At 41.1% G+C, this 22,174-nt stretch overlaps 1 protein-coding gene and 1 long non-coding RNA gene across 4 annotated transcripts in view; one reads left to right on the top strand and one right to left on the bottom strand.

The window, feature by feature from the left end:
- LOC118777469 (rab GTPase-activating protein 1) overlaps positions 1-22,174 on the top strand; it is a 111,342-nt gene that overhangs the window by 8,300 nt on the left and 80,868 nt on the right. For 2 of the 3 annotated variants that reach the window (XM_036528404.1, XM_036528403.1), the window contains exon 2: positions 17,894-18,094. The exons of the other annotated variant lie outside the window; for it this stretch is intronic. In XM_036528404.1, the coding sequence (XP_036384297.1) occupies positions 17,945-18,094 (150 nt within the window). In that variant the 5' untranslated portion in view covers positions 17,894-17,944. The remainder of the gene's footprint in view (positions 1-17,893; positions 18,095-22,174) is intronic. 3 annotated transcript variants of the gene reach the window in all.
- Positions 6,397-9,446, bottom strand: LOC118777471. The gene is made up of 3 exons (XR_005004970.1): positions 9,106-9,446; positions 6,889-6,963; positions 6,397-6,428 (listed from the first exon to the last, which is right to left on the bottom strand). It is a non-coding gene; the product is annotated as an uncharacterized LOC118777471 (long non-coding RNA).

The following is a 22,174-nucleotide window of genomic DNA, read 5'->3' as shown; positions in this document are numbered from 1 at the left end:
GTCTACTTAGCCCCACTTGCTTACTGTAGAAAAATCCTCTTAAGGTCAAATCTGGCCACACCGGTAACATAACCCATAATATTTTTGCACACCAACACACATACAAACATACACACATCAGCTCTCTTGGGCAATTAGCATATAGCAGCATTCAGGATGGAACATATTATACAGACCTGTGGTTCAAGTAGGTCCTCCCACTGAGTCTGTGCATGAACATAGCTACAGCTATGTGGCTAATTAGACTTAGCCACAGTACCATTGTTACATTACATTACATCCTATTATTTTCATTTAGCTGCCTCCCTTATCCAGAGGTGTGTCACTTGCAAGGTGTTAGCACAAAATGAATACGGAGCATATGGGAGAATTGCATATGCAATGCCCCACACTCCTGCATGAGTCCAGTGGATGTCGTAGAGAGAGGTGACAATGGCAAAAAAAAAAGGATGGCTTGAACCCCAACACACTTTCTTAAATGGGAAAACAAGATTGTTGATGATAGCCATGCAACAGATTTAAGCATTCTAAATGCAGTAGCATGCTAGCTATGTTGAAGAGGTAGAAAGCTTAATTACTTTGTTCAATTCAATTCAATTCAATTCATTTTTATTTGTATAGCGCTTTTTACAACACAAGTTGTCGCAAAGCAGCTTTACATTGTTCCCAGGCCTGAGACCCCCTGAGAGCAAGCCTAAGGCAACAGTGGCAAGGAAAAACTCCCTATCAGGAAGAAACCTTGAGCAGAACCGGGCTCATGGGGGGGCCCATCTGCTTCTGGCCGGCACTGGGCAGATAGAGTTAGACACAAAATTATGCAATGTACATTTGTTATTGACAAACAATAGCAGTTAACAGTAGAGTGATTATAAGAATGTCTCCTAGGATGTCCGGGTCTTGGAATGCAGTTGGCTTTGATGGGCAGGGCAGCGAGGTAGCAGGACTGGAAAACGAGATGAGACGCTTGGGCTACAGCTCCGGACAGGAGCCCGGAGCAGGGAATAGGAAGCAAACAGAAAACAGTGGTTAGTGGATGATAAGAATGGCAGGGATGTAGAACAGAGAGGCAGGAGAGGAGGGGCAGAGAAAAAGGTGTGCAACAGGGAAAGACCCCGGCAGGCTAACATTATGGCAGCATACCTAGGGGACGGGAGGCAAGGGACCGGCATAGTCATGAGGGCGACCCTAAGACAGTCAACACCAGATCACGGCACAGGGTCCATGAAAGCAATGACCACTTAGTCCACCAGAGACTCTATGATCCACGCCAGCACCAGGCCATGTCCCTCAGCTGAAGGATTTACTATATAGATATGTTTTGAGCCTAGACTTAAAGGTGGAGAGAGAGTCTGTTCCCCGAATCTCAGAGGGTAAACTGTTCCACAGGAGAGGGGCTTGATAGGAAAAGGCTCTACCGCCTACAGTAGTTTTGCCCACTCTTGGAATTGTGAGAAGCCCGGCATTTTGGGAGCGAAGGGCTCTCTGCGGAAGATATGGATGAAGAAGGTCCTTAAGATAGGGGGGGGCAAGCCCATTTAAAGCCTTAAATGTGAGTAAGAGTATTTTAAAAATGATCCGGTATTTAATAGGTAGCCAATGGAGAGAGGCCAGAACTGGGGTGATGTGCTCAAAGCGTTTAGTTTTAGTTAAGATTCGAGCAGCTGCATTTTGCACCAGCTGAAGGGGTTTTAATGAGACGTTTGCACATCCTGACAAGAGGGCATTACAGTAGTCTAATCTGGATGTTACAAAGGCATGGATTAGTTTTTCAGCGTCGTTAATTGATACGATTTTCCTGATTTTAGCAATATTTCTCAGATGGAAGAAGGCAGTCCTAGAGGTGTTAGTTATGTGAGTTTCAAAGGAGAGCTCGGGATCAATAACAACACCAAGGTCTTTGATGGCTGCACTCGGGGCAAGGGAGACACCATCAAGGTCCAATGTAAAATGAGTGACTTTGCTCCTGATTGAATTTTGGCCTATGACCAATATTTCGGTTTTGTCCGGGTTGAGGAGGAGAAAGTTTCGGGCCATCCAATTCTTTACATCTGTTAGGCAGGCCTCCATGTTTGAAATATTCAGAGGGACATCCGGTTTGACTGATATGTATAACTGAGGGTCATCCACGTAACAGTGGAAATTAATGTCATGTTTACAGATGATATCGCCAAGAGGCAACATGTATAACGAGAAGAGCAGAGGTCCAAGCACAGATCCTTGAGGTATACCATATTTTACTCTGGAACGAGCGGAGGATTCGTTGTTGATGGAGACAAACTGATATCGTTCTGATAGATAAGATCTAAACCAAGATAGGGCATGTCCACTTATGCCAACCAGGTTTTCGAGGCGGTCAAGGAGGATACAATGATCGATGGTATCAAAGGCTGCACTTAGGTCTAGTAGCACAAAAAGAGAGATACAGCCATTGTCACAGGAGAGTAGAAGGTCGTTGAGCACTTTCAGGAGAGTGGTTTCCGTACTGTGGTGAGGTCTAAATCCGGACTGGAAAACTTCCAAAATGTTGTTAGAGTGTAAAAAGGCACAGAGTTGCTTTGATACCGCTTTTTCCAGAATTTTTGAGAGGAATGGAAGGTTCGAGATGGGCCTATAGTTTGACAGGTCATTGGGATCAAGATTAGGCTTTTTCAGAATAGGCTTGATAACTGCTACTTTGAAGGGCTGAGGTACGTGTCCAGACATAAGAGAGGCATTGATAAGATTTAATAGTGGTGTGCCAATTGCAGGCAATAGCTGTTTTAGGAAGCCAGTTGGTATGGGGTCAAGTTAGCTGGTAGAGTTATTAGATGAATTGAGAAGAGAAGAAAAGTCGCCAAATTCAATGGGTATAAAAGAGTCAAAGCGCGAGGCGGGCCTAATAGACATGCCTACATAATCTGGAACGGGACTGGCCAGGCAGGAACCAGAAGTTGATGAGAATTTTTGTATTGTGTCTCTTATCTTTAAGATTTTACTGTCAAAGAAGTTCATGAAGTCACTGCTACTATAAATTGCTGGTATGGTAGGGTTAACTGATGCAGGACTCTTGGTTAATCTGGCGATAGTGCTAAACAGGTACCTAGGATTGTCCTTGTTTCCCTCAATAAGGGTAGAGAAATATTTGGATCTGGTAGCTGTGAGGGCATGCTTGTAATTTAGGAGACTTTCCTTCCACGCCAGGAGAAAAACCTGTAGTTTGGTGGAGCGCCATTTTCTTTCGAGTTTTCGTGTGGCTTGTTTGAGAGCACGAGTATGGTCGTTATACCAAGGTGCTAGCTTCTTGTCTGTGATTTTCTTCCTTTTGAGGGGAGCAACGGCATCTAGAGTTTTACGCAAAGTAGAGTCGATTCTGTCCGCGAGTAGATTAATTTCAGTTGAGCTGGGGTTTGAACATAAACTAGAGGAGATGTCGTTGTGCAGGTAGTATGATGTAGGGAGCTCGTCAATAAAGGCATTTGCTGTAAGAGAGCAAAACGTGCGCCTGGAAGAAAATCTAGGCTCCGAGTATGTGAAGCACGTTAGTGGTAAATTGAAAGAGATGAGATAGTGGTCGGATAACACAGGATTGTGTGGCATGATTTCCACCTGGTTAATGTCTGCTCCATATGTGAGGACCAAATCAAGAGTATGGTTGCGGTAATGTGTGGGTTTGTCCACAGCTTGATAGAGTCCAATGGATTCGATGATGGACAAAAATGCTGTTCTGAACGGGTCATGTTCATTATCCATATGGACATTAAAGTCGCCAACTATTACAGCTTTTTCTATATTGACAACCAGGTCAGATAGAAAATTGGCAAATTCCGATGAGAAAACACTGTAAGGGCCAGGTGGCCTGTAAACTATAACAAGGGTAAATAGCTGAGATGCAGTCTTGTCAGGATGTGCAAAGCTAAGTACTAATAGTTCAAATGAATGGAAGTTATAGCCAGGTTTAAGGGTGGCACAGAGTATGGAGCTGTGTACAGCAGCAACGCCGCCACCTCTACCAGTAGGTCGAGGGACCTGGTGATTACAATAACTGGGAGGAGTTGATTCGTTGAGAGCAACAAAGTCATTAGGTTTAAGCCATGTTTCAGTCAGGCATAAGATATCAAATTGGTGATCAGTAATCAATTTGTTTATTAATAAAGCTTTAGGTTGTAGCGATCTGATATTTATTAAGCCAATCTTAAGGACCATTTGTCTACAGGTAGTACTTTCAGGTTTGTCAGACTTAATTTTTATCAAATTATCAGCACAAATGCCCCTACTGGATGTTTTTAAGAAGTTTGGGATGGAGGGTCGTGGAACTTGCTAGTTACTTGCTAGTTACCAATATAGTTGAAATGTGCACTTGTAAGTACATGATAGTTAGATAGCTACCTAATGGGGTGAAAACAGCTTTAACAATTAAATAAAATTAAGCAACCAAGTACCACATCAAGATGTTTGGAGTGAACATTGTACCATAACAATATACACACTCCTTCCACTAGCTGGGGACTAGCTTATGCACAATAGCTACAGCTAGGTGGCGGTGTCACTGCAAGACTATAACAAGGCCAATATAAAAGCTTCTCATCTAGCTAGTTCTTCTCTTCTTCAGGGGTTTTCTAAATTAGTGTGCTACACAGCTGCTCCATCAAAAGGGCATATCTTAGAACACATGATTGTGGGATAAATTATATCAAAGTCTGTACACACTGTCCTTTTACTGGTGGTTCTTGTGTCTGCAGCTATAGTCAGCCTTAAACTTGCTACGCATTATGACCCGTTTTGTAAAGTGCAAACACAATACCCACGCGAGTGTGTCATCTCCTCAGGATGCTGCAGCAGTTTCCAGAGATGCCCACTCATCAGTGATGATGCCCTGTGAAATCGTAAATACTTATCTTCAAGACACACAGTCACCATTTCTATCAAGCAGCCCAGCTGTTTCCATGTACAGTAGTTCATGTATGGATGGAATAAATTCACCCTCATGCTCTTGTGTTTTCATGTTTGTGCTCTTCTGCATGTGTCTCCATTCCATGGTTCTCAGGCTTCTTTCCAGTAATTCCAGATGAGGTGGCTTACAGAAAATACCTGTTTCTCATTGACACATTATGTGAATGCTTATTTTTCATTGCCTGTTGGCAGTCCCTTACCATTGGTGAAATCTGATGTTTAACAGGAGTCAGCAAAAAAATTTAGTCCCACTGGAAACTCACTCGTAGCTTGTAGGTGCTTCAGGGCAATTATCCTTGTTGATAAACACCTAACACTCTACATGATCTAATGTGTTAAGGTGAGATATAATTATAGGGTGTGCTCTCTTAATTTAAACAAGCATTGTGCTAAAAATAAATATGGAGTGTGAAAAATGAGCATTTTCATCGATTACATTTCATACTTGGAGTGTAGACGAAGTTCAGGCAATCTTAGCCGGGGCACAAGGTAGCATTTAGTGAGAGGTCATGCATTGCAGCTCTTTTTGTGGTTAATGCGGTAGGAGAGCAGTTAGGCTTTTCTGGGGCAGCTTTAATCCCAGCTCATGCTCACCTGGGACCTAGTCTATAGTGGAGATACAGGAGAAACAGGACAGGAGAGAAACCACTTCCTGTACTGTAGTGGGGTTTAGAGTATTTGAGCTAATACCAGTTTGAGCCTTGACTGTGATTGATTGTGTGACCGACCTGTTACTGAGCACAGCTTGTGCTGGCCATTCCCCTGGCCCCTGGTAAAACTAGCAACTTAAGCTCACTGACAATGAGCCATTCCCCTGGCCCTTGGTGAAACAAGCAATTTCAGCTCTCCATGTGTAGTGCAGGAGTATCATCCCACAAATTTCACTACTGACCCTGTTCTTAATCACGGTAACAACAGCGAGAGTGGCAGTGTCACATACTGGTAAGGAGCAGGGCTCATATCTGAAAGGCTGCTGGTTTGATTCCCTGCTGCTTAGGTATGTCACGATACCAGAAATTTAGTAATCGATACCAATATCAGTGAAATTCCACAATTCTCGATACCCAATTTGATACCACGGGAAAAAAACATAAACCAAACAATACATCCCATGTAATTCAACGTACACTCCTTTATTAAAAACATTTGAACATTACAAAAAAAAAAACAGTGGCATGTAGCCTTCAAGTAATAAATAAAAAGAAACAACTATTAGCATTACAAAAAAAGAACAGTGGCGTGTAGCCTTCAAGTATTTAGAACAAACAATACTGTGCTTAATTACAAACAATCAACTTTTTATGATGGCACAGCATTTCAATTGCAGTACCTGGCCAAGACATGAAAAAATATGGAAATAATAAATAGGCCTATATATAATAATACAATATAATATAATATAGTATAATATAATATAATATGTGTCTCTGAAAAGCTTCTGATATGGTTGGCTGTGTTTGCTCCTGCCTCTCCTGGTCGACATCCTCCTGTGGCTGATACTGTGAAAGGAAAATTATGAGATTTCAGTTATCAGGTATAGCTCAAAGGCTGCATACACAATGTACTAACACACACACACACACACACACACACACACACACACCTCTATATACTCAGAGTGCAAAGCAGTTGTTTAAATTTACTGACATGGTGACAGATCATTAGTCTGGAAATATTTATTTAAAACGCTAACGTTATATTTTGATGACAGATGACACAGACTGAACGGTAAGGACGGTAGCCTACTACTAGCTATGGTTACATTATGTTAGCCTAAACACGGTAGCCTTTAGCGTTTAGCCATTGCAAACGTCATATGGAACATAGTTGGCTACACAGCAATATGCCATCTGTCTCAAACAAAAATAATGGTAACGTGTATTTCAGGATAAGGATAACACGGATAACACGTTGGATACGTTGTTAATGCAACCTTAAGATGAATTGAAACTCACTCACCTTGAATTCTTTGAATAAATCTGGATGTCTGTCTTTGAAGTGCTTCGCTACGTTGGAAGTGTTTCCTCCTTTCATCTGAAAAGTTTGATGGCACCGTTTGCACACTGGTTTTTGTGAATTTATCATTAATCCCTGATGACCCGCCTCGAAGGCAATGTAGGCTACTTCTATACACGACTCTTATTGTTTTTGTTTTTGACGAGTCGAAGCAGAGCGGTCGCTGCAGCTGCATCCCTGGTAGCTACGGTACTGTAGAAAAACAAGTACCGTCACGTTTTCAGAATTTTTGCATCGACTTGGTACCTAAGCATCGGTAGCTATGGTACTGTAGAAAAACGAGTACCGTCACATTTTCAGAATTTTGGCATCGACTTGGAAGTATCGGTTCTCGTGACATCCCTACTGCTGCTATACCCTTGGGCAAAGTACTTAACCAAGAAATGCGTCAGTAAATATTAGGGCTGGACCTGAATATTGGACTATTTGGATATTCATTCATTGGGTATTCGTTTTTCAATTTTGGGATTCAGAATTTTTTTTTTTTTTGCTAAATATGTAGGCTATCAATAAAGGCGAACTGCAAGATACTTTTTGTCAGCACATTCTTGTACTACATTTATACTTTTTAATTGCACTGTTTAAATGTGGAAATATACTATCTCAGCTTGGGCACCTGACATCCCTCTCACTCACAGCAGTGAACGTCACAGTGATGGGAAAGTAGCTGGCAATTGCTGAGCTCGTGCTTTGGGACTCGAATGGAGGGCGTAATGGTTTCAACCGACCCCTAGCTAAGTTTGTCAACCTGGGAGGATGCTAGCTGCAGCGATGCCATGCTTCTCTCTGCTTCCAGTGGGGACTGAGACCATTTTTAAATACCGTGGCTCTGTAAGCAGTGACGGCGACGAGTGTATAGGATGTGTTAAATGCAGAGGACAAATTTTGTTTCAATGTATGCGAGTACTGAGAAATGACAACGAAGAAATTATAAATAAATATAGATCTTATAAATATAAATCTCAAATCTTAAATCTGTTGGAGCTAGTATGCTTTTTCTGCGCTTCTGTTTCACAGCGCTTTGTCAGGCGTTGTCTCTGTTTCGGAGCCTATTATTATGAGAATTTATGTAGGTCTATAATTTATCCATGATCCTTAAAATCCTTAAAAATGAATGCCTTTAATTAAACCGAAAGACACGTGTTGCAGCGCTATGCCATCCATCTCAGCTGATAACGGAGAAATGTCTGGAGTTCTTCCCGAATCATGCTCAGCCTCCCTGGCCGAAGCTTTGAATATTCGCTGTTGATTACTACCGAGGCTCCGGAACCCAAAAAATGGTATTTGGGACAGCCCTAGTAAATATCCAGTTATATAAATGGATAACATGTTTACAGACTGTAGTCTGTGTAAGTTGCTCTGGGTAAGCATCTACTAAATGACAATCATGATGCATTGAGAGCAGAAAGCAAGTAGCAGGGCTTGGGTGAGCTTTGCTTTTAGGGCTCCATACTGCTGTGTTAAAATATAAAAAGCGCAGATCCCAGACGCGCTCAGTGCAGTGCAGGCAGCTGACAGCATTTGGACCGAAACCAGGGGGCTGAATACGCATTGAGCCTGAAAGGCAGGGTTATCAGACTGACACCTCGACCGAGGCTAACCGAGAGCACTGAAGAGTGCAGAAGAAAATCTGATCACACTGCTGCAGCTTGAATGCCGCTGCTGAAGGACACCTGTCTGCACACCATTTCTAGGGCGCCGTATAGGTAGCACCACAGCAGACAACTCAAAAAAATCTCTGTACGCTCTGAATGCTGCCTCAAAAAATAACGCTTAACATTTTCTCGAATCTTGTGAGCTTCCTCACAGCAGCAGAGCACAGCATATAAAAGCACCCTTTGTAGCTCTTCATCAGTTATTGCCATTTGAACCTGCATGACATCAGCCTTCTAACACAGGCCCTCAGATTCTCAGGTGCATTTCCCCTCATGAGGTTTCAGCCGAGGCCTCAATATTTTACACAGGGTACAAAATGTTTCCTAAAAAGTCATCTTAGTGCGCAGGCTCATTTTTTCATTTTCTACCAACATTATCTGCCATCCTATATGTTGATTAACAAGTCCAGATAAACGGTGAGCTCTTTAGTGATGTGGTCCATGATGTGATGAAGGGGTCCAGTTTAAAGTGACCACCCCCTCATGTGCAGCGGCGGTAGGCTACCTGATATGCAGTCTGCTGTTTGTTCCCAGTCCGTGCTGCATGGTGTTCCTAGCTCCCCCTGCTGCTTCTCTTTCCTCCATTGTGCTCTCTCGCTGTGCTGGGAGGGGAAGGAGCTATAAATAGCTATAAATAGTCTGCTTAGACTCGCCCTGACTCAGTGCCAGGCTCCACTCTCGCTTGCTCTGTGCTCTTTTTGTTACCAACTGGCATCTCTCTCTCTCTTCCTCTGTCTCTCTCTCCCCCCTCTCTGCTCTTTCCTTATTCATCTGGATATATGAAGGGATGTATGTCTTCTCCCTCTGCCCATGTCCACTTCCTGTAAGTGAGCGGGGTTGCCCTGCCCCACCTCTCTCCTCCTCTTTATTTCTGTACTTCCTGTGAAAGAAGCCCTCTGTGTCAGAAAGAGCCGCTCTCCCTCCCTGGCCATGCAAGGCTGGTGGCTCAGCTCGGCCTGTCTTAATCAGCCGTTATGTGAAAGAGTGGCTGCTGGAGCCCTGCCTCCGCACCCGGGTCAGACACGGGCAGATCCCGGGGGGCCCTCCATACTGCCCCTCAGCCTGCTGTTTACACACTCAGTTCTCTCTGTGTTTCACATCTGCTGTGTCCGCTGTGCTCTGCAGCTGTGTCTTGCGTGTCTGCCAGTTAAATGACTGATAACAGCATGATCTAGCCCCGTTCTCTCCCATACCAGCCTAAACTAGCACGGTCGCCTCGATTGAAAATCCAGTATCCCCAAACAGAATCGTCAAAGGAATATTACTAAATGGTCTCCTTTTTCATTTAACTCTGTCCAGACGAGTCACATACTGGTGGTAACTGTTACATACTGCACAGCTGTCTGCTATACACAAGAGGGCTATTGACACTGAGTAGTGCAGATCATAATGTGCTTGTGATACCTGCAGGTGTAAGGTATCGATTGCACAATACAACAACCAGCTGTAGTATTGCCTGCTACTGAAATAAATAACTAGTGGGTAAGAACTAGTGTGTGTGGCTAAGAGACTAGCTACCTCATGATCACGAGCTATGTTATAGTTGTTCTAGCTTATACAAATCTGAAAATTAGAAATTTTTAAAATAATTTGATTCTTTTTTTTTTTCCCTTGGGGTCTCCTTCAGGTTCTCAAGAGCATAAAGACAAACTACAAAGCCATACATGCTTTAGGTAGTTAAGATAAATCACCTTTTCTTCCAAATGTGTCAATTTGGTTTTTTAAATTTTTTTTTGGTCCACCCCCCCCCCCCCCCCCCCTCATTGGAGGACCTCTTTATTAAGCTCAAGAAGAAAAGCAACAGGATCAATAATATTACTGAATTACAGCAAGTAGATGAAGGTGAAGACACAAAAAAGAGAAAAAAGGATAATAACAGAATAAAATAAAGAAAAAGAAAACAGAAAAAAATAAAAATAGATACAAAATTTACCAAGTCTTTTGTCTCACCACTAGCAAGTGAATGTCCTCCATCTATCCTCCACCCAAAACCAATGGTCAGTATTCCAACCTCTTCTCTAGTTATACAGATATATATATTTACAAAACAAAACAAAACATACGTTTTAAGGACAAAAGAAATGAAAAAAGGAAAGAAATACATTAATCATTACTTTTTTGATTTCCTTCTTTCATTATGCCCTAGTCCCCTCCCCTTCACTTCACAGACCATCATTATCCAACCCCCCTTACAAGGACAACTCAACCATATTTCTTGTAGCTGTTCACTTCTTTGCTTCTTGACATATTTGGTTATCTATGCGATCCACTCATGACACCTTTTCCATTTTGTGTTAATAATTTACACAATTATTTCTATTATATATATATTTTTTACAGTAAGTACATTTATCCAAATCACATTTCAATATTCACACATATCTACATATGTCTGTTATTCTTTATTCCCAGCCTACTGCCACTCTCAGTGCCTTCCATCTGTCCTTATATACAATTAGCCTGCTGTTTTCTTGTGCCATGTAACCCTCAATTGTGCTGTGATGTTTTATAAAGAGTCTGAATCTCTCTGTCCTCAAAGCCTCCACAGATTTTGACTTAAAAATAAAGATTTTCCCCAAAAGTATTATAACGTTAACTATTATTTGGGTGCCATTTCTTAGATCGCCCAACAGCACAGTGACTACAGTATGGAGACAACCACCGCTGAACCCCTGTCCAGAACAGTGCCACAAAGGGGCAGTACCAAAATAAATGATCTACCGACTCAACCTCTTCTTGACAGAATCTACACAAGGGTGACTCTTCAATTCCCCAAGCATGAAGCATCTTTTTAGTGGCCACAAATTTATATATTAGTTTAAACTGAAAGAATCTTATAGATGAGTCAATTGTTGCTTTGTAAATTAAATTAAACACCTGATTCCATGGAATCGGACAGTCTATCATATACTCCCAAGAGTGTAAAATATTATATTGAGCAGCTATTAGATTTTTTGATTTTAGATGAAACTGATATAATATTCTATTTAGTCCAATTAAATTTTTTCATATGTGGTCGGCAGACTAGCTCCTGGCCACTTCCTTTACCAATGCTTCTTTTCCATTTTTGTGGTATGGCTGCAATCAGTTGATTAAAATTTTGTAAAGGGCAAACCTTACCATAAATATTGGTGAACTCTTCATAGGACATTAGTTTACCTTCCTTATTTACTATATCATTTAAAAAAAATAATGCTAGTGTCAAACAAGTTTTTCCAAAAAATAAACCTTCTCCCTATCAGGATATTGGAATTAAGCCATAAGATTTGTTGTAAGATTTGTTCTGTGTTTTCTGGAGGGTGGAATTGGAATTGCAGCCAGCTTTGTATGGTTTCTTTCAAAAAGGGGGATACGTTGCAGAGAATATCATCATTAAGCTGTGAGAACGGGGGTGTTCTTTCTGTAGGAAGGGAAACAGTCCCTTTCTGAACATTGGGTGGACATTCTCTAATAGTCTTCTGGAGAACCATTTTGGGTTTAAAAAAATTTTTGGAATCAAGGACGCTTTAAGTGAGAGGTTCAAGGCCCTTAGATTTAACAATTTTAGGCCACCTGATCCATATTCATTGTATAGATACATACATTTAACTTTATCCGGTTTACCATTCCATATAAATTTGAAGATTTTTTGCTCATATAGTTTGAAGAATGATTCACTTGGGGTAGGTAATGTCATAAACAAATACGGAAATTGAGATACGACTAAGGAATTAATCAAGGTGATCTTGCCATAAATATTTCCCTCTCCATGGATGCAGTATTTTGTCTATTTTAATGAGTTTGTTATTGAAATTAACTTCTGAGAGATTACTTGTATTTTCAGGAATGTGAATACCAAGTATATCAACGGATCCATCCTTCCATTTTATGGGTAAATTACATGGTAAGGCGAATGCTGTATTTTTCAGAGACCCAATCCTAAGTATTGTACATTTGTCATAATTTGGCTTCAGACCTGACAAATTGGAGAAGTAATCAAGGTCTTGTGTTAGACTTTGCAAGGAAGAACACTGGGGGGCCAACAGGAAACTGGTATTATCAGCATACATTGAAACCTTTGTATGTAGTCCCTGGAATTCTGAACCTATGATTTTATTATTTGATCTTATCTTTAATGCAAGTATTTCAATTGCCATTATAAACAGGTACGGCGATAAAGGACAACCTTGTTTTACCCCTCTTGATAATGAAATATTACATGAAATATGACCATTATTTATAATTTTACATGTGAGGTTGCTATACATAACTTTCACCCATTTTATTAGAGATTTGCCAAAGTTGAAATAATCTAAGCATTTATAAATAAAATCTAGACTAACTTTATCAAAGGCCTTTTCAAAGTCCGCTATAAAAATTAAACCAGCCTTTTTTGATATTTTGTAATTCTCTATAATTTCCAGTAACTGCCTAATATTGACCCCAATATTTCGACCTTGTAAAAACCCAGACTGGTCATAGTGGACAATATCTGACAAGACACTTTTAATGCGATGGGCTATACATTTTGCTGATATTTTAGCATTGCAACACTGGAGTGTAACAGGTCTCCAGTTTTTTAGCTAGACTGGGTCTTTATATTGGCCGCTGGTCTCTTGTTTTAGTAATAGAGAAATTAAACCAACTTGTTGGGTTTCAGACACTACCGTATGAATAATTGAAACATGTAAGTAATGGTTCTTTAATTTGATCCTAAAAAGTCTGATACACCTCAATTGGGATGCTGTCAAGGCCAGGTGTTTTCCCAGGTTGAAATGACTTTATTGCCTGTCTGAGCTCATCTTCTGTAATTAGGCCTTCACAGGATTCTTTTTGTTTATTTGAAAGCTTTACATGATTTTTTGGGAAAAAGTCTTTGCAATGAGCCTCATTCAGTGGCAGTGGTGGAGACTGAAATGAAAACATTTCTGGAAAAATATTTTTCTTCTTCTTTTAATATGTCAGCTGGGACCACAAGAATTTCACCATTAGCTGTGATTAGTTTCTGTATATTCTTTTTAGATGCGTTTCTGTATTGAAGATTTAAAAAGAATTGGTTACATTTTTCCCCCTTCTCCATCCATTTTGCTTTATTTCTAAAATATACCTTACTTGATCTTTCATGATTAAGTTCTTCAGGTTCATTCTGTTTTTCATCTAACTTATCTAACACATCTATTGATATATTATCAGTGCTATCAATAATTAGTGTAAGCTTTTCAATCTCTTTTGTTAGTTTTTTCTCTTTTGACCTCAACTGCTTTTGTTTAAAAGAAGAGTATTGGATTGTGTGGCCTCTAAAGGCACATTTAAATGTATCCCACACAATGAGAGGATCTGCTGAACCTGTATTATTAAAAAAGAAATCTGTAATAAAAACTTTTGTTTTGGCTAAAAAGGTATTGTCCATTAAAAGATACTGATTAAATTTCCAGTATCCTTGGCCTCTAGGGAAATCGGTAAGTACTAGGTGGAGCGCTATGAGCTGGTGATCGGATTTTATTTTGTCTTCAGTTAATGCCTTTTTAACTTTTGGTACCAGAGAGAATGAAATTAGGAAGTAGTCGATACGACTAGCTTGATTCCGTCTCCTCCAAGTATATCTGGGTAGATCTGGATTTCTGAGTCTCCATATATCTACAAGGTCCATGGCATCCATAATACTTGAGATTCCTTTAAAGGCTTGCGGGTGATAATTTTTACAATGGTTACTTGCCGATCTATAGCAGGGTTTAAAACAGTATTAGTCTCCTACCATGATGAGGTAATCGGTTGTAGCTTGTAAGGCTAATACATTATTACAAATAATCTCAAAGAAGTTAATGTCATCATTATTTGGACCATATAAGTTAATAATACTTATATGTTTACTATCTATTAATGTGGTTAGGATGATCCACCTTCCCTGTGGGTCAGTTTGAGAAAATGTTACTTTATTATCCAGGTTGTTTTGAAAAAGTGTCATAATACCTTTTGAGTTTTTTGTACCATGAGAAAAATGAATTTGTCCCCCCCATTCCTTCTCCCAAACTGTTTCATCCGCAGCTATGGAATGTGTCTCGTGTAAACAGAACATATTGTAGCCTTTATCTTTCAGCCAGGTGAAAATCGCTTGTCTTTTTTATGGTCTGCTAAACCATTGCAGTTATAGCTGGCTATTCTCAGTTCTCCTGTAACCATATTTAGATTTTAAGGTTTGAGCCTGACAGTTTTTAACCCAATGGATCAAACAAGTCAGTGTAGTTATGTCATTCATAAAATGAAGATGGTTGAGTTTTACATAAATTATGCATTGTTCCCCCACCTCCCTCCCCCCTCCCAGTGTCGTCCCTTTCCCAACGCACTGTGAAGTAACATCTACCTCTGTCCATCCACCTCTCCTTCCCTCACCACACTTCACACATCTCCAACACCACTACATCCACAAAGGGCATCCCTCAACACTATCCCACAAACACGTTTCATGTTGCTAAATAGTGTTGATCGCAATGTACATCTTCCAAAAAATAAATAAATAAATAAAAGAAGGAACAAAAACAGTGAGACCCAAAAAAAGGTAGGAAAATACCCACTTACAGCCACGTTGTTATCTTGGAGTCTCTGAAAAGCTGGTTGTTAATATACAGTTTATCCACTGTCAATCGCACTTTATTGTTCTGTGCCCTGCTGCTTTTCATTATGGGTAAAAGAGCGCGTCTCCTTTCCACGATTTCGGGAGGGAACTGCTCGTACATAGAAAAGGCTGTGCCTTTGAGTTCCCTTCCACACTCTAGCACTGACATTTTCACTTTGAAGTTGAGAAATCGCGCTGCTATCGGTCTGGGTTTCTTGGGATCCTTTTTGTAGCCAATCCTATGCGCTCTCTCAATTTCAGCTTCTGCTACCTACTTGTCAGACATCTTAAGTTTGTTTTTCATGAACTGTTTAAGCAGGTTTTCAGTCACAGTATAATTTTTGTTTTTCTCCTCCTTCACTCCCATTACAACTATATTGTTTGGCATGCTTCTACATTTTAAGTCCAGTAGTTCAGCTTTCATTTACTTATTTTCATCAGAGAGTTTTTCTGTTGTTGTGTGGACGGTACTCACGGATTGTATTCTACGGCTATTTTTAATTCCACGATATCTTTTATGACATCGTGCAGCAGATCCAGCTTTCTTAGGTGCTTCATCTGTTCGTTCATTGAAGCTAACATCGCGCGGTCTTCCTCCGATAGCGCCGTCGTCATTTCAGGCTCCGTTTCGCTGGAACTTCATAGTTCTCTTCGGCGTTTTGCGTCTTGTTTAGAACTCATTTTAAAATAACAATGATCAATAAAACTCTCGAGTTTTCCAATCTCGTTGCGTTCCAGCTTGTTTTATGAAGTAGTTTAGGTTTTATCAACTTTGTAAATTTGTAGATTTACATGGGACGTGCTGAGAGTGTCGTATTCAGCACACCACCCACTCCGCCATCTTGTCCTTTGATATTGAATAATTTGATTCTTTCTTGTGCATGGACAGTATTTATGCTGTCTGTACTAAATATAAAAAATATAAAGGTTGTAATACTCATGGAAAATGCCAAACGAAAAAGTGTTGTTTCTTTTTTTCCTCACTGAACACAAATATAGAGCTTCCGCCACGGACACTGTAGTTCAAAAAAACAACAAGAAAAAAACAAATTTAGACTCTTCATGATCATTGGCTGACTGGCTAGTTAAGCGACAAATTTTATATTAACAAAGGAAACAGTATACTTGACTTTTTTTGGAGTAATTATCTGGAACTTCCAGTACTTGTGTTCATATATGTATAGCCAACCTCTCACATTATCTGTCTCCCTGAACGCAGGGCCAGGGAAGAGGAGCCATGTTGTTGGCTAGCTGGTCCGTGCATTCATTTCGCAGTACGCTGAAGTTTCAATGCACAATGTTTGAAAGAATTTGCTGAAATTTATCCTGCATTCCAACTTCCAAGTATCTGTGTTGATTTGTGATCATTGTTATTGATTGTTGATTGGTTTTCAGTTGCCATGGAGATGTTACTGATCAATGTGTCAATTTAAATTTTTTTCCTACCTGCAGTAGTGTAAACCAGACCTGTTGTGTAACTTATCTAAACTCCAGTCCAGGCTGTGACAGCATAAACTGGACCTGTTTTGTGAGTGTTGTGACCTGGACCCATCCTGTAAACTGTATCAGACAACCCGGGCTGTGGCCTGTTTCAGACGGCCCGGCCTGTGGCCTGTGTCAGGGGCCCAGGCTGTGGCCTGTGTTAGGCGGCCAAGGCTGTGAAGCAGAGGAGGGTGACTGCAGACAGCCTCCTGGTCGCAGAGCTCTTATGTTTTCCGGCACTCTAGGCTCAGAGGTGCAGAATGCAGTGCAGCTGGCCCATTAGCAGCCCTCTCTTGGCTGCTCCATATCGATCTGGAGCGCTGGATGACGCTGAAAGGGGATATGACTTCAGTGCCCACAGCGCCGGCTTGAATGAGAGGAAGCTCACTGGTGGTACTCCAAACCGCACCCTCACTCCCTTCCTGAGCTCCCATCTGAGATGTGGTCAAGAAGTTTGCTGAGACACGCTAGGTGATAGCAGTAAATAAAAACCTGCATATGCTTTTAATGTTGTCACGTATTTTTACTGGCTCTCATGACCCCTCTCATCACTTACTCAGAGCCACGTTATCTTCTCTCCCAGGTGTATACTGGTATTTTATCTCAGGGCTGTGCTGTCTTGTGATGTCACTAACCCTTATGTGTCATTCTCTGGGAGCTGGAAAAAAATGATGCCGTGTTGAGCGACAAGGAATACCTGCCAGTCTTGAATGAATTTGAATGTTGCCATGGAAATGTGTTTTGCATTAAGGTTAGGATATTGGATGGAAAGCAGATGCAACGTGTTCCCTGTATCACTGACCAGAGCCACTCCACCCAGAGCCCAGACCATGTGACTGCATGAAGCTGCTTCCTTATTTCCATTCCCACATTTGGCTTCTATTATGCTTTTGTTTTGCATCATCATGACATTACATTTCTCTATCGGACAGTAAAAGAGGTGCTTCTTTGCTGAAACAAAAAATAGACCCAGTTCCAGAAATGAGGAAACGAGTGTTGCTGTGGTTCCTTCTCTTACCTTCTGCTCCCAGCAGAACCACAGCACTGTTTGGAATGTGCCCCGCCTCCTGCTGGAGGCAGTGTGTAACTACACAAGCACATAGCCGTTGGGGCCCTTTCTCGGTAATGGGTGGAAATCCAGTATTCTAACCTTAACAAACAATGTCCCCTTAAATACTGAGAATATCAGTTAAGTGCATTTTGTGGTTTTGTTTTCTAGGTGATTTTAATGATTTAACTTCATTCATGAGCTGCGCTTGGTTTAACAGTCATGGATGACAAGGCGTCGGTTGGGAAAATTAGCGTGTCGTCCGACTCAGTTTCCACTCTCAACAGTGAGGATTTTGTCCTGGTGTCCCGCCAGGGGGACGAAACGCCCTCCACTAATAACGGTAGCGATGACGAAAAGACAGGACTGAAGGTAAGAGCGCCTGAGTCTAGGCCCTTCCAGATACAGAATCGCCAAGAGGGGTGTGGAGATTCCATCTGGGGTGGGCTTCACAGTTAACACCAACATCATGTCACCCCTGCCCCTGACAGTACCCTTTGTCATATTGGATGAAACTCTCTGTCAGGCAGACAACTACAGTGGTCGTGGCTGAGGTCTGTCTTTATGTTTCCTCATTTTCAGTGATGTAAAACTGTTACTTGTGTTTATTCATAACAGCTCATCACCACAGATGCAAGCATTCCATGCTCTCTCATATTCCACATTTCTCAGTATTTATGACAACACTTCTGAACTGTTCACCTGGCATCATCTTTCACGTATCCGTCATTGAATTAAGGACACATAAGCTTTATTTTGTAAGTGTAAATCAACAGTGGAGGGCAGCTTCAGACTGTAAACAGATAGGTCTGTCCTGTGTTACTAGGGCATAGCTGAATTAGTCAGAGTGAGTTTCACCTTAGACTGACTGTGCTTTTTTCTCACCCCTTGAATGGCACAGATCTCCATGCTTTGTGGTGTCCAGTTGAGCAACCGCCACTGGCACAGTCCGCACAGTCCAAACTGGGGCATGTCTCTGCCGCTCACCTGACCAGCCATTTGATTGGTGTTTGAGGCAGGCTCACCCAGGGAAACCCCTCACTCTCCCTCCTTCCCTCCTCCTGGTCACACTGAAAGATCCGTAGCAGAAGTCCTGATGGCTGCTGCTCATCGCGTTCAGCGCGGCCACCTCTGAGCTCATGTGTCACTATAACGTCCATGCTACGCTTTTTTTCTTTTCTTCATCCATCACACCATCATCCTTACTAGAGCTGCTGGCTGCAAGCCATGTTCACAGCACAGCGGTTATGTGTGTCTTCATTTTCTGTTTACGTTGAACTGGACACCACCAGTTACGTCCTTTTTCCTCTGCACATCCTCTGGTCACATACTCAGAACTCAGAGTGCAGATCCTTTCTGGGAATTTGTAATGAACAGCTTCCGTTTATGATGTATTTGATGGAAAAAATATAGATTATATACAGTGCCTTGAAAAAGAAGTCAAGTCCCCAATACTGTTTTCACGATTTGTTGTCTCCGATTCCAAATTTAAATTATATTAAAGATTTTTTTCCAGCTGGTCTACACAGTATTGTTCATCATGACAAATCAAAAGGAACATCCAAAACCTTTTAAAAAATTTAGAAAAAAATAAAACTAAAACTTTGAACTTTAAAAAGTATTCATACCCTTCGTAATTATAAGGCTACCTTAAGATATACCTAAAAAATGTCTCATAAACTCATCCAGTTTGTTGATGGTTTCCACCTGTGTAGGAAATTAGTGGATCACTTCTTTTGAATTACTTCATGAGCATAATACCTTCCCTCTCTATAAAGTCAAACAGTATGGTTGGATTTTCCATTGAACAAACCAGAATGAAGAGGAAAGAGCATTCAAAACAAGTGAGGGATATAATTGTGGAGAAGCACAAACCTGGGGAAGGATACAAAAACATTTCAAAGGCACTGAACACACCTTGGAGCTCAGTGCAGTCCATCATACAGAAGTGGAAGAAATATGGAACTACAGCCACACTGCCTATGGCCGGCTGCAACCCCCCCCCCCCCCCCCCCCAAATTTAGTTGTTGAACAAGAATGGTGCTTGTCAGAGAGGCTACTGTGATGCCAACTGTCACGTTGACCAAGCTACAGAAGTCAGTGGCTGCAGCTGATGTCCATTGGTCAACAATCTTTGACGAGCTATTGCACAAATAGGGCCTTTATGGAAGAGTGACAAGGAAAAAAAGACATTGCAAAACGTCACTTGGAAGATATTACCAAGATCTGGCAGAAGGTCTTGTGGTCCGATGAGACTAAAGTGAAACTTTTTGGCTCAAACAATAAGTGGAATGTGTGGTGTAAAGCTGTTAGCCTGCACATCAGCCAGGAGACACCATTCCCACAGTGAAATACGCTAGTGGTAGCATCATGTTATCGGGGTACTTATCAGCAGCAGGGACTGCCAGTCTGGTCAGGATTGATGGAAAGATGAATGCTGCACAATACATGGGGATTCTAGATAACAACCTACTCCCCTCTGCCAGAGAGTGTAGACTAAGGAGGAACTCTGTGTTTCAGCAGGACAATGACCCAAAGCACACTGCCAGAGCAAAACTGGATTGGCTTAAAATGAAGAAAATTGACGTCCTTGAGCAGTCCAGTCCTGACCTTAACCCCATCGAATATCTGTGGAAAGACCTCAAAATTGCTGTCCACCACCACTCCCCTAACTGACCTGGTACAGCTTGAGCAATTTTTTAAGGGGGAATGGGCTAATAATGCTCCATCACGTTGTGCAAAATTAATAGAGAATTATTCAAAAAGACTTATGGCTGTGTAACCCGGTTAAAAACATTAAGTGAAATCATTTCATCAAAGCATATAAATAGTGGGATAGCTGTAAAAGGTAGTTCAAGCAGGTACTAAAAAAGGAGAATGAATACTTAATAATAATTGACATTTCAGTTCATGTTTTTTTTATTCTTTAATGGTTTATTATTTCCTTTTTTGGGCTGTACTGTTGAGTGATTCACAAATAAAAAAATGTCGTAATTAAAGCGTAATTAGTCAAAATCTCAGGTTGTGGAAATCGCTTGTGTGAAAAAAGGGTTGGGAACTGAATACTTTTTCAAAGTGCTGTATATAGTCATTTTATATAGTATCTAAAATATACTCATTTTCAATTCACAATTATTGGTCTACAAACAGTTTTCAAGGCAGAGGGACATTCCTAAATGCGTATGCATTAAAATTGTGTAAATATTCAAGTCAATGAAAGCAGTGTAGCAAAACATCAGTCTGTTCCTAGATGCTGCTATTAACTAATAATTAGTGCATCATTATTATGGTAGTAGTACAGTTCTTCACATTTTGTTTTTCTAGGTCTTTCCCATCCTTTCATACCAGTATTGAATCAGTAGAAACATTATAGAGAATGATAGCATTTGTGTTTCCCTTGAAATTGTGCTTCCCTTATACCTTACAATCTGTGTGCACAGAGCCAGGACATTATTCCATTAATGCCATTCTCAAATTATAGGCTAAATTTCTTTGAGTAAGAAATTTCTTTGAGGTAGCCACAAAGTGAATGTTTTTGAATACACCAAAGCACAAGAACAGTGATGCTGTTTACAACAAACATGCCAATGTCAGTCAGGAAATTAACAGTACAAGAGTTTCCCTGTCCCAAGGTTCATGTCTAAACGTGTATGAGAGCTCTGAAGTGATGTCATGAAACTACATTGCCTCCTGTTTGAATGGGAAACCAAGGGTTTACCCAGTCAATTTCAGTCAAGTCGTGTCTTCAAATTTGATATATAATTTATGTATAGTCTTGAGATCAAGACATAAAAAATTGCTGAGGGTACATTCAGAAATACACTCAGTGGCCCCTTTATTAGGTACACCAGTACACCTGTTCATTGATAAAATATCTAGCATCCAGCATACTCTCGCGGGCAGTGTAAGCAGCCGGGGTTTGCAGCAGGGAGAAAGAGAGGTCCCGTTCCTGCCCAGATGCCGCTTTTCAAATCTCCCCGCCCGTCTTTCAGCCAATCGCCACAATCCAACAATCGTACCATAACCTGGACAGGGAGCAAGAGGGAGAGAGAGAGAGAGAAAACGCACCCGAAAACGTCCTAGGACGTAACACCCCCACACACAAGAACAAACATGTTTGCACACGTTTGTACACAATTTGGCACCATCGCGATCACACAGTGGTAACATTTCGCACTCCAGAAATCACCCACAAATTCACACATGGGACAAAGCGTCTGCCACTATGTTGTCAGACCCTTTTTTGTGGTGAATCTCTAACGGGAACCACTGTGCTAGCAACAACCATCAGCCTCTGGTTGGAGTTACACATCCGGCTCAAAAACACCAGTGGGTTATAGTTGGTGTAAACCATGATGGGGAGAGTGCTTGACCCAAGATATACTTCGAACTGCTGTAGCGCCAGCAGGAGGGCCAAGGTTTCCTTCTCAATGGTACTATAATTGAGTTGGT

The sequence above is a fragment of the Megalops cyprinoides genome, chromosome 5, assembly GCF_013368585.1.
Source record: "Megalops cyprinoides isolate fMegCyp1 chromosome 5, fMegCyp1.pri, whole genome shotgun sequence".
NCBI lineage: Eukaryota > Metazoa > Chordata > Actinopteri > Elopiformes > Megalopidae > Megalops > Megalops cyprinoides.
This window is presented reverse-complemented; position numbering and strand designations above follow the sequence as displayed.